Source organism: Chrysemys picta, unplaced genomic scaffold (assembly GCF_011386835.1).
Source record: "Chrysemys picta bellii isolate R12L10 unplaced genomic scaffold, ASM1138683v2 scaf1629, whole genome shotgun sequence".
In the NCBI taxonomy this organism is placed as follows: Eukaryota; Metazoa; Chordata; order Testudines; family Emydidae; genus Chrysemys; species Chrysemys picta.
Genome location: NW_027054335.1, coordinates 1 through 13577, shown reverse-complemented (window position 1 = coordinate 13577; position 13577 = coordinate 1). Strand labels below are relative to the sequence as shown.

Sequence of the window (13577 nt, the reverse complement as noted above, 5' to 3'; positions counted from 1 at the left end):
GTGAAGTAGTCTTCCAAAGGGAAACACTTCATGCACTGTCTTCAAATGTGTTTTGGGCTGCCTTTAATCAGGTAGCACTTTCTGGTTCTACATAACTCGGGATGGTGCCCCCACCGCACCTAGGGTGACCAGATGAGAGGAAGAAAATATCGGGACACATGGGGCGGGGGGGCTGCCGGCAGAGCAAAAAAAAAAAAAGCGGAGCAGGACGCGGGACAAACACCTAAATATAGGGACAGTCCTGATTTTATCGGGACGTCTGGTCACCCTAGCTCCACAAGGTGTGTCTGGCAGTGGCTAGCTGCTGCTGCTTCTCTGGGGAGTCCTCAGCTCCCGAGCTGGATTGGCTGGGCTGGATGGGGTCAGTGCTGGGGGGAGCTGAGGAAAGCGTCATGTTGGTGGATGCTCAGGGCGACAAGTCTGCCCTCTGTACACAAGAGCATCACTTGTCCAGTCTCCTGCCATTAGCCCACTAAGGCCTGTGGGGATCTGATGTAGCCATGCTCCATGCTGTGACTATCCCATGATCTAACCCCCTCAGAAACAGAGGTTCTCTAAACCCTGCAGCGAGGGCACTGTCGCCCCCTCCCCCTCCCCAGAAGGAGTCTGTCTCTGTTTCAGTGCTAGGTTATTCGTTCTTCTCTGGCCACCTGATATATATATCTCCTGCCTCCCCCTCCTGCCCTGGGTGTCTGAGGCTGGGGATGAGAACAGCTCACCTGGGTGGAGGAAAAGCCCCCGTTGGGATTCTGCTGCTTGCTGATCCACTTTGCAATTTGAGCTGCTAATGAGCCATCTGCAGTGGGAGAAGGGAGACGGAGGAGAAAAGGAAATGTTTCTTACCGAATATCTGGTTTTTGCCAAGAGGGTTACTGACATATTGTCACTGAGGATAGAGAATGGAGTTCCAACCCTTGCTGGGCATGTCAATACAAAGCATGAAAATATTAAATAATCCCTCAAGTGGGTTGATACAGTCCAGATGTGGAAACTCTCAGTGTCTAATTAGTTTGCTGCACCTGTGCATGTGTCTCCCACATTTTATGAAGTCAGATCCCAGGAATGGCCAGTGCCAGGGTTTTTAAGGCTCATTGATCTAAAATGTGTGAAGAGACTAAATAATCCCGACCTGCCGCAGTACACACTGAAGGTTATAGCAATAACAATCAAACCCTTCTCCTGCCAGGCTACATAGGGCCAGTGGACCGGGATGCAGAAGAAGAGCCCATAAACAGGTCTCACCCTCTTTCACAGCTTCCTTATCAAGCGAGTCCAGCAGTGCCCTGTGATTCTCCTCCTTCCCTGCCAGGGTGAAGGCGTAGGCCATCAGTGCCTTTGTGTACACGTGGCTTCCTCCCTGCTCCATAGCTGTTTCCAGGCAGAATAAAGCACTACGGACCACAGAGTGCTGCGGGGCGCATAGAGGGGAAATAATCAGTGTTTGCAGTGTGACGATATGAGCTAGGCTTTGGGCACTGCCTGTGCTGGCTGTCATCTCATGGCCACAGAGCACAGATGGATTTAAATAAGAGGTGCAGTAGATCTAATATAACACAGATTCTGGTGATGGGATGAGTGACTGTTTGACACCAGTCACTTGCATGGTCCCAGTGAACTCAGACTCTTGTAGTAATTTGGTTACCCCATCACCGTGGGCCACTGAGCACAGAAATGTGGCTTAAATGTGTCTAGCTGAGACAGTCTCAGCAGTTACAAAAATCACATTCCTGCCTTCCATGGGATAGCCATGTTAGATACGAAGCCTTCACAATTTGGAGAAATTAAGGTAATCTGAGGTGTCTAGGGCTATTTATTGAATTTTAACCAAGAAAACATGTGGAATGAAACAGACTGCCATGGATAGCAATGGGCCAACAGCTGTCAACTAGTATATAATCCCTCCCAGTCATTCATCCAATGAAAAGCATGACTAGATGTTAGGATATAGATATTCAGGCCTGTCTGTAAAGGCCTATACTTTAAGAATTTAGGTGTATTCTTATCACTTAGCTAGTTATAGAGATATAAAAGAAAGAATCAAAATCACTGTCTGCCTGTGTAAGGGCCTTCTCGTACTGTGACAGTCTGAAGCTCTGTTCTTAGGCTAAGGCCTTCAGCTAAGCAGCAGAGGCAGCCATAAACTGGGAAATGTACGGTCACATCCTCACATTCCAAACTAGTCACATTGAAATAAGGTGCTATTGGGCTGTTAGGAATATCAGGACAGGATTGTATTCCTATCACCTCCAGAGAAAGGGAAGAGCCTAGAAAATGTAAAAGGAAACTTAGTTTGATAGCGTCCTGTCTGGCAAGAACTCACTTATCAATAGCTGGGATGTGAAATCCTCATCTCTTTGTTCTTCTATAGTCTCCACTTCCCTATTGTTTGTCTGTATAATCTCAGTTTGGTTCTGTGATTGTTTCTGTCTGCTGTATAATTAATTTTGTTGGGTGTAAACTAATTAAGGTGGTGGAATATAATTGGTTAAATAACCATGTTATAATATGTTAGGATAAGTAGATAGCTCAGTGGTTTGAGCATTGGCCTAGTAAGCCCAGAGTTATGAGTTTGATCCTTGAGGGGGCCACTTAGGGATCTGGGGCAAAATCAGTACTTGGTCCTGCTAGTGAAGGCAGGGGGCTGGACTCGATGGTCCTTTCCAGCTCTATGAGCTAGGTATATATTTTATTTATATTATTGGTTAGTTAAATTTCAGTAAAATGATTGGTTAAGGTATAGCTAAGCAGAACTCAAGTTTTACTATATAGTCTGCAGTCAATCAGGAAGTAAGGGGAGGGATGGGAACAGGGACTGGAGCTGGGGGAATTAGAATCATGTTTCGCTGGCTGGGAATAGGAACAGGGAATGGGAACAGGGACACAGGCAAGGCTCTGTGGAGTCAGAGCTGGGAAGGGGGACACTGAAGAAGGAAATTGGAATTATGCTTGCTGGAAGTTTACCCCAATAAACATCAAATTGTTTGCACCTTTGGACTCTGGGTATTGCTGCTCTCTGTTCGTGGAAGAAGGACCAGGGAAGTGAGAGGGTGAAGGAATAAACCCCCTAACACTAGACCCCCAGTACGTTTACAGAGACTATATAAAGCAAACAGGAATAATGAAGAAGGGAGTAGCCACGCTGTCAGGCTGAAAAGCTTCCATCAGTCAGACCCATCTGAGCTGCAGCCAGACACACAGGAGACAGTGACCGAGCACTACAGCTCTTTTGACATGAATTTGGAATTCTTTTTTCCATTGTGCATATTAAAAAAAAGCAAATAAATAAAGAGCCAATCAAAGAAGCAGAGCTCGGCCAGAACCAGTACTGCACACCCAGATGCTTCTGAGGCCTGGGGACCGTCTCATTCTGGAGCCAGAGCCAAAGCCTTTCCAGACTGTTTTTTTCTCTCCTTTCCTTAGAGGTCCCTTTATCAAGGCAGCAGGCTGCCACTATCAGGACTCGAATGGGTAAAGGGAGTGGGGGAGAGGGGAGGCTGCTGACCCAGGGGAACTCATGAAGGGGACTTTGTGTGTGTGGATACGTACAGTGATGGGCAGAGGAATCTCTAGCAGTGCGATGGTGATGTAAGCAGAGAGCGTGACCTCATCGTCCACCCCGCCCTGCAGGGAACCACAGAGAGAGACACATTAACCCCACGCAGCACCTAAAGCCTTTCCCTGCTGGGCCCTCTACATACTACATCCTCATGCCCTTTATCTGCCCACTCTTGCCATGCCCCATGATAGCTCTCACAAATGGGTATGTCTACACTGCAGCGGAGAACGTGAGACATGCACACACCAGCTCCGCCCAAGCTGCTACACTAACAAAGGCAGTGTGGCCATGGGTGGCAGCTCTGGCTAGCTGCCCAAATACAGTCATGCTCAAGCTTGGAGTATGTACTTGGGCAACTAGCCTGAGCTGCCATGGCCACACTGCTATTTTCGTGGCTGTCTGCCTGTGCTGGGAAGTACACTCCCAGCTGCCATGTAGACACACTCTGCGTTTCTATCCCCACTTACCTCCCATGGTAGTTACCATGTATCTGCCCCCTCCTTTCTCCTCCCCATAGTAGGTCCCACGTACAGTACAGTATCTGCCCATCCGTATCTCCAGGGTAATTCCCAGGCCCACGTCATCCCCTGCTCCTCCCACCCTGGCCCCATGTGCTGATGTGTCTGAGCTGTTCCCATTCGGAGTTGTAGCTCTCTCCATGTCACTGAAGTCCTGTATGGGTCCCATGGGAATCCAGCTGGGCAGATACGTCACCTTTATGGCATTGTTCAGGAGCGTCCCGGAGCTGCGAAAGCAGCCATTTTCCTTCTGCTTGCCAGCGAGCCAGGCCAGGGCATCCTGGATGTGCTTCTCCTCAATGAAGATGTGAGAGCGGGCCTGCACGAAGGACTTGAGGACGAAGGCCGTCAGCCTGCGACAGAGTGCGGACAGTGGTGAGAGCTCCCTCCCATGCCCTGTGCTCGCTGGAGGGGACGGGGTCCTGGGGCATCGCCAGCCTGAGGGGAAGCAGCAGGGGCCAGAGAGCTGGTGGCCATGGGGCAGAGAACATGAATACATTGCCTCCACCTTCACCCACCTCCACAGTCTCATTCACACTGATTTCAGGATCCAGTTCAAAGTCTCTCTTCCTGTTTATAAAATCCTCCCTGGACACAACCAGTCTCTCAAACTTAGGAGCCCTCTTCATGCTAAATACAGCTCTTATAGCAGAGGGCCGCAGGGTTGCAAATGTTGAATCTATATTTAAACAGGGCTCCATGGGAGTTCCAAGGAGTTATACGCCAGTTTGCCTGTACTTAGTAAACTAGTCAAAATGACAATTAAAAATAGCATAATAAAAGATTCAGAAGAACATGATCTGATGGGGTCTAAGCAGCATGGCTTCTGCAAAGGAAAATTGTGTCTCACTAATCTCTTAGAATTCCCTGAACATTTCAATAAAGAGCTGAATGAAAGAGAATTCATTGACATAATTTCTTCAGTAGTGTCTTCTGACAGACCTTCTCAAAAGCCTTTTGGAAAGTCTAAATGAATTGAATAATCATGGGATGAGGGTCAAAGTGTTGTCGTGGATCAGAAATTGGTTCAGGGACAGAAAACAAAGACTAGAATTAAATGATCAATTCCATCATAGCACAAGGCTAACAGTGGGGTGCTGCGAGGTTCAGTACTAGGACTGGTGTTGTTTAATATACCTATTAATGATCTTGATAATGGGCGATCGATAGCATAGCAATTCCTATGGTCCTATCTAGCACCAGGTTGCTCTCTACCTCTAACCCAGTTTCACCACTACGGGTATGAGAGTCTCCCCTCTGCAGCTCCCTGTCTGGAACAGCCTCCCCTGGATCTCTTCATCTTTTTTCAAAAATGATCTGAAACCATCCCATCCCCTTTGCCTCTTCAGTTCTCTCTCTCCTCAAGGCCAGTGGGAACAGGTGCTTTTTATACACAGCAGGCTGATGAAACCTATTCCCTTTGGTGTGATATGCCAAGAGACTGTGAAAGCTCCAGCAAGCCCTCGGGCCTTTAACAGCATCACCAGTTGACTAAAATTTAACACTTCCTTTATAACTATATAACAGAGGAGGTTTAGGGGAGGCGTGACTGGCAAGAAATCTCACCAGGTATTCCCCGGCTGCCTGTAATGCTCCCCAAATGTGCTGTAAGAGCCATCCAGGTGCTTGTAATTCAGCTGCCTCTGATAACCTGAAATGGAAAGTTAAAGCAGGATTTATACATCAAACAATAGAGGGTGAGAGAGCAGCTCACCAGCTCAGCCAGTAAAGGGGCTCCTGGCCCGGATGTGTACTAGCCAGCACTGGTACACAAACATACACGTCTCCATCCCACGAGCTAGTCAGCAGAGGCAACTGACATACAACACATGGGCAGCACCATCGTATTCCAGTAGGGGGAGTACCACACAGTCTGGTTAGCTAGAGCACCCAGGCTGAGAAGCCATTTCACCTGGCTACTGTGTGCAGCATTTCCACACTATAGGGGTGACTCATAGGATGGACACAACAGCCAGTAGCTCTTGTGGAGCAATGAGTGCGCGTAACTGTAGTGCTCAGACAACTGACAATAGTGAGCCAAGAGTGTGTCGAATGGGGACCCCACTCCCCAGATACACAAGTCCCTCTGTCCTCAGCTGAGGGAAGCTCTGTCTGTAGGTCAGGCAGAAACAGAAAGCTCCCAGCACAATCTTGGAAGGGAGCAAGTGAAGAAAGAAAAGCCCCGTCCCTCCTCACCACTGACTAAGTAGCCGATGGCCTTGGATTTGGTCTCCTCGCTCAGCTGCCCCGTTTTATTCAGATAGTCCAGGACGTAGATGTTGGGGGTAAACAGGACCATGTTCTGCTCCCCGCAGCCGAAGGGCATCTGGAGGAGCTGCTGCAGGTTCTGCATGGCTGTGCCCAGGATATCGCCTGGGGATGGAGACACAGGGAGTCAGTGTGGCCCAGAGGTGGCCTGCGGAGGCAGAGTGCATCACAGAGCACAGGCAGTAACAGGTGAGAGAGAAGGACAGAGGGAAAAACAGGACAGAGCCATACCCTGAAAGAGGAAACACAGAGAGAGAGAGAATGGGGAGAAGGAAGGGTAGGAAGATGTCTGGGATAGGAATAGGGATACTTAGACAGAAAGGCCAACACACAGAGAAACTGATAAAGGGAGGTCAGGGAAAGGAGAACAGGAACAGGAAAAGAGACAAGGAGAGATGAATGGGGAGATGATGGGGACACTGATGAAGGGAGTGAGTAGCTGACCAGGTGGAAAGGCTGGCACAGCAGGCAAACAAGGAGCAGTGGCCGCAGCTGCCAGGGCAGGTCCTTTCTGAGTTGCTGCACTCACCCAGCACTGTCACATAGGCTCTGGCTGAGCCCTGCACCACGTTCAGTGGAAGCTTCAGGGAAATCTTCCCTGCTTCTGAATTTCCTGAGGGAAAAAATCAGACAGATAGGATGCAATAAAATGCCCCCATGCTCAGCAGTGAATGGGTCCCAGAGCAGAGCCTGGAATGCTGCCTTCCACCCGCCCCCTGCATGGGGAACCCCTGCTTTCAGCAGCTCCATTCCTCCTAGCTGGACAGTGAGACACCCAACTGTCCCCTCTGGCTTGGGGTCCTGTGACCCATGGGAAAAACTCCGCACTTTCTATGGAGTGAGGTGCACCACCTGGCCCAATGGGAAACTGCAGTCTCCAGTTCTTTGGCCCTTCCTGTTTGCTGGCAATTGGCAGATGGTAGAATCCAGTTTGTAATTTCACTCTATAGAATAAGAGATTAGAGATGGAAAAGTCCCGTTAAACCCCTTTAAGCCCATCCTCCAGGGACTTGGGCCAGGATTGCTCATGCAGTCTATTCTCTGGGGCTTTGTCAAGCCCTAGATCTCAATGTTCCAAGCAATGTCCTCATGATTAGGAAATGTGTCTCGACTCTCCACACAGAAACATCCCCACCATTGCTTAGTCTCTATCCTGACACCCCAAGTTCTCACTGCACCCTCAAGAGTCTCCCAAATAATCCCACTCCCTCATTGGGGCTGTCACTCTTCATCCGCTGGCAAAGGAAATAGATGAAGAAGGAGCAGAGAGGTCCTTACCATTTGCACAGAGCAGAGAGTTGAAGGTTGCTTCTGTCTCAATCCCTTCGGGCTTGGGAGGGGAAGGAAAATGAGAAAGGTGAGAAGCTGCAGACAGACTGAGCATCTGGCATCAGGAACAGAGTCTGTGTGAGGACAGGGCGGGGAATCTTCAGAAAGGGACAGAGAGGCAGCAGGAGAGGTGGGGAGAAGAGAGAGTTCGACAAAATTGGAGAGACAATGAATGAAGACAGAGAGAAATGTAAAGGGCCAAGTGGGTGAATCAGAGGAAGAGGGAGATTTGCAAATTTCCATGGACTGATGCTTGTAGATTTATAAAATAATAATTGGTTAGAATAAAATAAAAACCAGCTACTAATAAGTTATTGTCTCTTCACACCCAAGGGAAGAATAGTGCAGCTCTATTGCATGGGTTACTAGTTACCTGAAGCACACTGTGCAAGATGGTACCTTAATGCCCCTATAACAGAGAGGACATGCACTATGTGTCATTGCTAACATCAGATGATGCGATAAGTTAAAGACAACTTACTACATAGTGGAATATCAGCAATTCTACATACTGTAATGCTGCAGATTTTCTCTTTCCATTACAGGACAGCAATAGGGTGTACGGATAACAGGAAGGGACAATATTACACATTATTATAACTGGTGTTACTGTTGGTATCATGAAATGTCATTAGTTATCGTTGCTTTTTTATGACACATGGAGAGGCTATGCAGCTTTATGTATCATTTGTTACTGATTATAGACGCTGTATAATGAGCTATTGCTTTCCTGCAACGGTGAGGGTATGCAGCATTGCCCTGTGCTATTTCATTTCACTGGGTAACAATGTCAGCAACCATTGCTGCCCTAGGAAAGAGAGAGGTTATGCAATGTTACCATGATATGCTACACAGAGCATTATAGCGCGGCTTATTGCCTATGTCATAGTGTGTGAAAACTTACCACTTCTCTATACCGCAGGGACTAAGAGGCCCACATACCTCCACTAACAGCTGTTTGATCACTGTATCCTTCTGCCCTGTCTCAGGGAGCACTGCTACCTCGTTCTCGCAGGGCAGCTCCGTCTTCAGGGCCTCTGCACTCACAGAGAAATTCACATTACCTGAAACAAAGAGAAATAAGTGTTCTGCCAGGCACTGCAGCTACAGGGGTGTCAATGTCATTTCCATGGTGCTCCACTCTTCAGCACCACTGATTACATGGAAACCTCTCTGTAGAGAGAGAGCTCATGTCACATCTCATGTAGGCCTGGGCTACATTACAAAGTTAGACTGACGCAAGGCAGCTCATGTCAATCTAATTGTGCATGTGTCTATATTTCAGTTTGGTTCCTACAGACGTAAGTGCCCTGTTGCACCGACTTAATAACATCGCCATCCCGAGCGGCATAGAGCCGAGTTTGATGTCCTTAGGTCAATGCAGTGATAGTGTAAATACTTCACTGCTTATGTTATCTGTTACTGTCCTCCAGCTGCTGTTCCACAATGCCCCACGCTGACTGCTCTGGTCACCATGGTGAACTCTGCTGGCCAGGGGTCACAGAAACCAGAAGCCTCCACTCCCACACCCTTTGAAGCCCTGCAAATTTTTGAAATTCCTTTTCTTGGGTACCCGGCTTGGTGGGCACACCTAGCAACTCTCCCTTGTCGAGTGCAACTGCTCAGCTGACATGCCAGCTACGCACTCCAGGCATGCTCCTGCCTGGAACAGACAGGAGATATTGGATCTTCTGGGCTTGTGGGGAGAAGAGGGCTTGTGCAGGCACAGCTCTGAACCAGGCATAGAAACATGGATATCTAAGAGCAAATATTATGCAAGTGAACAATGCCAGTGCCCCTTCCAATGAGCAAAAGGACATTCAACTGTCATTCTGCACCTGCTGAGCCTCTAGTTGAAATATTCCTTGGTGCTGTCGAGGTGGCCGGTGTACGGCTTCATGAGACAGAGGAACAAGGGTTAGGTTGGGTCGCCCAGGATCACAACTGGCATTTCAACATTGCCAATGGTAATCCGCCAGTCAGGAATAAGGTCCCTGCTTGCAGCTTTCTGAACAGTTCTGTGTTCTTAAAGACGCGAATGTCATGCATCTTCCCTGACTAGTCAACACTGATGTCAGTGATCCACTAACACTTGAATAACCACAGAAAAGTAGCCTCTTTTGTTGATGTACTCTGAGGCAAGGTGGTCTGGTGCCGAAAGAGGGATATGTGTGCCATCTATCACCCCACCGCAGTTTGGGAACCCCATTGCTGCAAATCCATCCACTATGTCCTGCACATTGCTGAGAATCACAGTTCTGCATAGCAGGGGGCGATCAATGGCTTTTCATACTTGCATGACAACAGCCCCTGCGGTGAATTTCTTGACTCCAAAGTGATTTTCAACTGACTGATAGCAATTTGGCATAGCACATTTCTACAGTGTGATCATCACTTGCTTCTCCACTGTTAGTGCACCTCTCATTTTGACAAGTAGCAGTGGAATACCTACCCATGGTGCACCACACTCTGCATCGATACAAGCACTCCTGGTAAGTACGCGTATCTCTGACATAAGGAGCCAAGTATGCATGCATACAAGTAATGTGCTAACTGTGGCAGCTGTATGCCGATGTAACTTGAGTTGACATAAGTTTGTAGTGTAGACATGGTAGTAGTATCTTAGACCATGCCTGCACTGGGTTTTTCACACAGCTGCAGCTGCACCAGAGCAAACCCTGGGAACAGCCTTGCTTCACTGGTGTGAAAAGTGACTCACCCCAGTGAAGCAGGACTGTTCTAAGGGTTTGCTCTGGTGCAGCTACATCTGTGTGAAAAACCCCAGTGCAGGCATGGTCTAAGACAGGGATTCTCACCACAAATTATTTGGTGGCCTCAGAGTACAGCCACCAACTTTTAGGTGGCTACTCTGACACTTTCATTTCAAACCAGGGCACGTGGCACTAGTGCAAGTCACAGGTTACACCAGTTAGTGTGTCTACACTAAGATTTTGTTCTGGTGCTGCTACGTCAGTGACATCAGCAGCTACATCACTAGTGCACAACAATAGTGCAAAAAAAAAAGTGCAGACAAGACATGAGGATCACTCTGCAGTAGCCTTCCCAGTCCTGGCAGGAATTGGGCAAGATGGATAGGAGTGCAGGGAGTAATGGCTCCGATTTCTGGCTGAGGACGATGGCCTCTGTTACACAGGACTAAAGGGTCATTATAGCCCCTTCAGGCCTTAGAATCTATGAATCTATGATTCTATTCATAGAGCCCTAGCTGGGTCAAGCAAACAGTTAATGCTCCCATTTAGCCCATCAGGGCCATGAGGGGAAGAAATAATTAAATTCTCCATCAGATCCACAAATTACTTAACAGGGTCAGTACCACTTATTCCAGATGTGCTCACCTGAGATGTTTCCCAGGAAACGGTTTTAGCCTAATGACAGTGAATGGCAATGACAGCTGCTGAATCAGGATAGTATTTGAAAAAATTCTGCTCCTTGGGGACGCAATTGGCTAGAACCAAGGAGTTAAGTGGAGGGTAGTCAGGAGTTTATTAAGGGCATGTCTACACTACAAAATTAAGTAGACCTAAATTAGGTCAACGTGCAGCCACGGCAGTAATTAAATCGCTTTTGAATGTCCACACTGTGCTCCTTGTATCGGCAGTGCGCGTCCACACTAACAGTGCCTGCACTGATGCAGTGAGCAGTGCACTCTGGGTAAGTATTGCACTGTGCAACTCACCACCATCTAGCACAGGGTATTTTGGGAAGGGTTTGCAATGCATCATGGGGGCAAAAAAGTCATGCAGGAGTGATTGGGAACATGGTTTCAACATCCCATGATGCAGTTTTCTCCATCCCATAATAATATCTGCATCCCATAATGTTTGCACTCTTTTCAAAAACACTGCAAACCTGCGCATCCGCCATCTCTGTGGGAAGCATGGATCCTGCAGAGCTCTGCACTATTGTGGTGAGCATTGTGAACACAACACACCTGATCCCACAGGCTAGCTTGTCATGCACCACGGAAAGAAACAATTCAAGGTTGTTGTTGGCAGTGATGGAGCAGCTGCAGATGGCACGCTGGTTCTGGGCCTGAGAAACAAGCACTGACTGGTGGGATCACATCATTCTTGAGGTATGGGATGACAAGCAATGGCTGCAGAACTTGTGGATGTGCAAGGCCACTTTTCTGGAACTGTGTGCAGAACTCACCCCAGCCCTCCGGCACATTGACACCAAAATGAGAGCTGCACAGACAGTGGAGAAGTGAGTGGCGATCGCTGTGTGAAAGCTTGCAACACCAGATTGCTACCAATCAGTTGGGAATCAATTTGGAGTGGGAAATCCACCGTGGGAAGTTGCTGTCATCCAAGTGTGCAGGGCCATTAATCGTTTCCTGCTACATAAGACTATGACTCTCAGCAGTGTGCCAGACATAGTGGATGATTTTGCAGCGATGGGGTTCCTGAGCTGCAGTGAGACAACGGATATCACACATATCCCTATTTTGGCACCAGACCACCTTGCCAGAGTACATCAAAAGAAAGGGGTACTTTTCTATGGTAATGCAAGCTATGGTGGATCACTGGGAAAGTTTTACCAACATCAACACGGGATGGTCAGAGAAGGTGCATGACACATGCAAAAAGCTGCAAGCAGGGACTCTCTTTCCAGAACAGAGGATTACCAATGGGGATTTTGAAATGCCGATAGTGATCCTGGGAGATCCAGCCTACACTTTACTCCCCTGGCTCATGAAGCCATACACTGGCTACCTCTACAGCGGCAAGGAGTGCTTCAACCACAGGCTCAGCAGGTGCAGAATGATAGTTGAATGTGCCTTTGGCCACTTGAAAAGCCGCTGGTGCTGTCTACTCATGAGTTTAGACCTCAGTGAAAAAAATATCCCCATAGTTATAGGTGATTGCTGTGCACTTCATACCTGTGAAGCAAAGAGGGAGACATTTCCACTGGGATGGAGGGCAGAGGTGGAATGGCTGTCTGCTGATTTTGAGCAGCCAGATACCAGGGCTATAATAAGAGCTCAGTGGGGAGCTAGACACTTCAGGGAGGCTTTGAGAAATGCTAAGCTCTGATTCATTACTAACAAAGCTGCCAAATGAAGAATGAAAGAAGAAACAAAGATCAAATAAAGGAGAAAGGTAATGAATCTCATTGTCACACTCGTATTTGTATTCAGTGGCGAGATGATCTCAAACCACAAAGCTGTATCCAGATCTGAGCTGGATTTCACATACCTCAGAGTTCAAAGCTCTTTTGAATCAGTGGATTGGCTTCATGCCTGTCTCTAAATCAGCACAGGATTTTACAACAATTTAAGTTCTTTCAGATGGGCTCTTCTCTTAGTCAGGATGGCCATTTAACCAGGACTTTAAGTTTTCCATGGGGTATTTCAACTAAATGGTTTCTCCACTATGTGATATGGGCAGGTATGAAGCAGGTCGGTGATAATTGTATCTCAGGCTTCCAGTCTCATCAAAAATCACCCTCATTCTGGATGACTGTCCTGGCCCAAGTGAGAACCAAGGACTATAACCTGCTTTTCTTGCTGAAAGAAGAGACCCAGCCAGCTCTCATCTTTCACTGGTGTGTTAGAGAGCAGTATGTTGATGGAGATCCTCACTGTACAGACAGTGTCTTTTGAATGGAGGGGTCCAACAGCTGAAAACCATCTAGGGTTCTCTGTCTTGTCTGAGGAGGAGCTTATCTCTCTCCAACCAAGCATGGGAGTAAAACACCCCAAAGAAGGGTCTTGGGGAAGTTGAATCCCCTACCAACAGATTTTTGAGCTACCAGGTCCCTGCCCCCTGACATTTCTGTGCCACTCTATCTGCCCCCCAAACATATCAGAGCTAGAATGTTTCTTACCCAGAGATATTGGGGTCACAGTCCAGGACACCGTTTTTCTTCCATTCACGCAGAGA

The 13577-nt window shown here is 47.9% G+C and overlaps 1 protein-coding gene across 1 annotated transcript; it reads right to left on the bottom strand.

Annotated features, from left to right (window-relative positions):
• Positions 1–1091: 1091 nt before the first annotated feature.
• Positions 1092–13573, bottom strand: LOC135980032 (alpha-2-macroglobulin-like; the record flags this gene model as incomplete). Its single annotated transcript, XM_065580120.1, has 9 exons — positions 1092–1408; positions 3547–3621; positions 4271–4427; positions 5641–5725; positions 6271–6447; positions 6872–6955; positions 7621–7672; positions 8614–8735; positions 13522–13573. Coding segments are annotated over 9 exons (1098 nt in total), but the record flags the coding sequence as incomplete, so codon positions are not given.
• Positions 13574–13577: the final 4 nt, after the last annotated feature.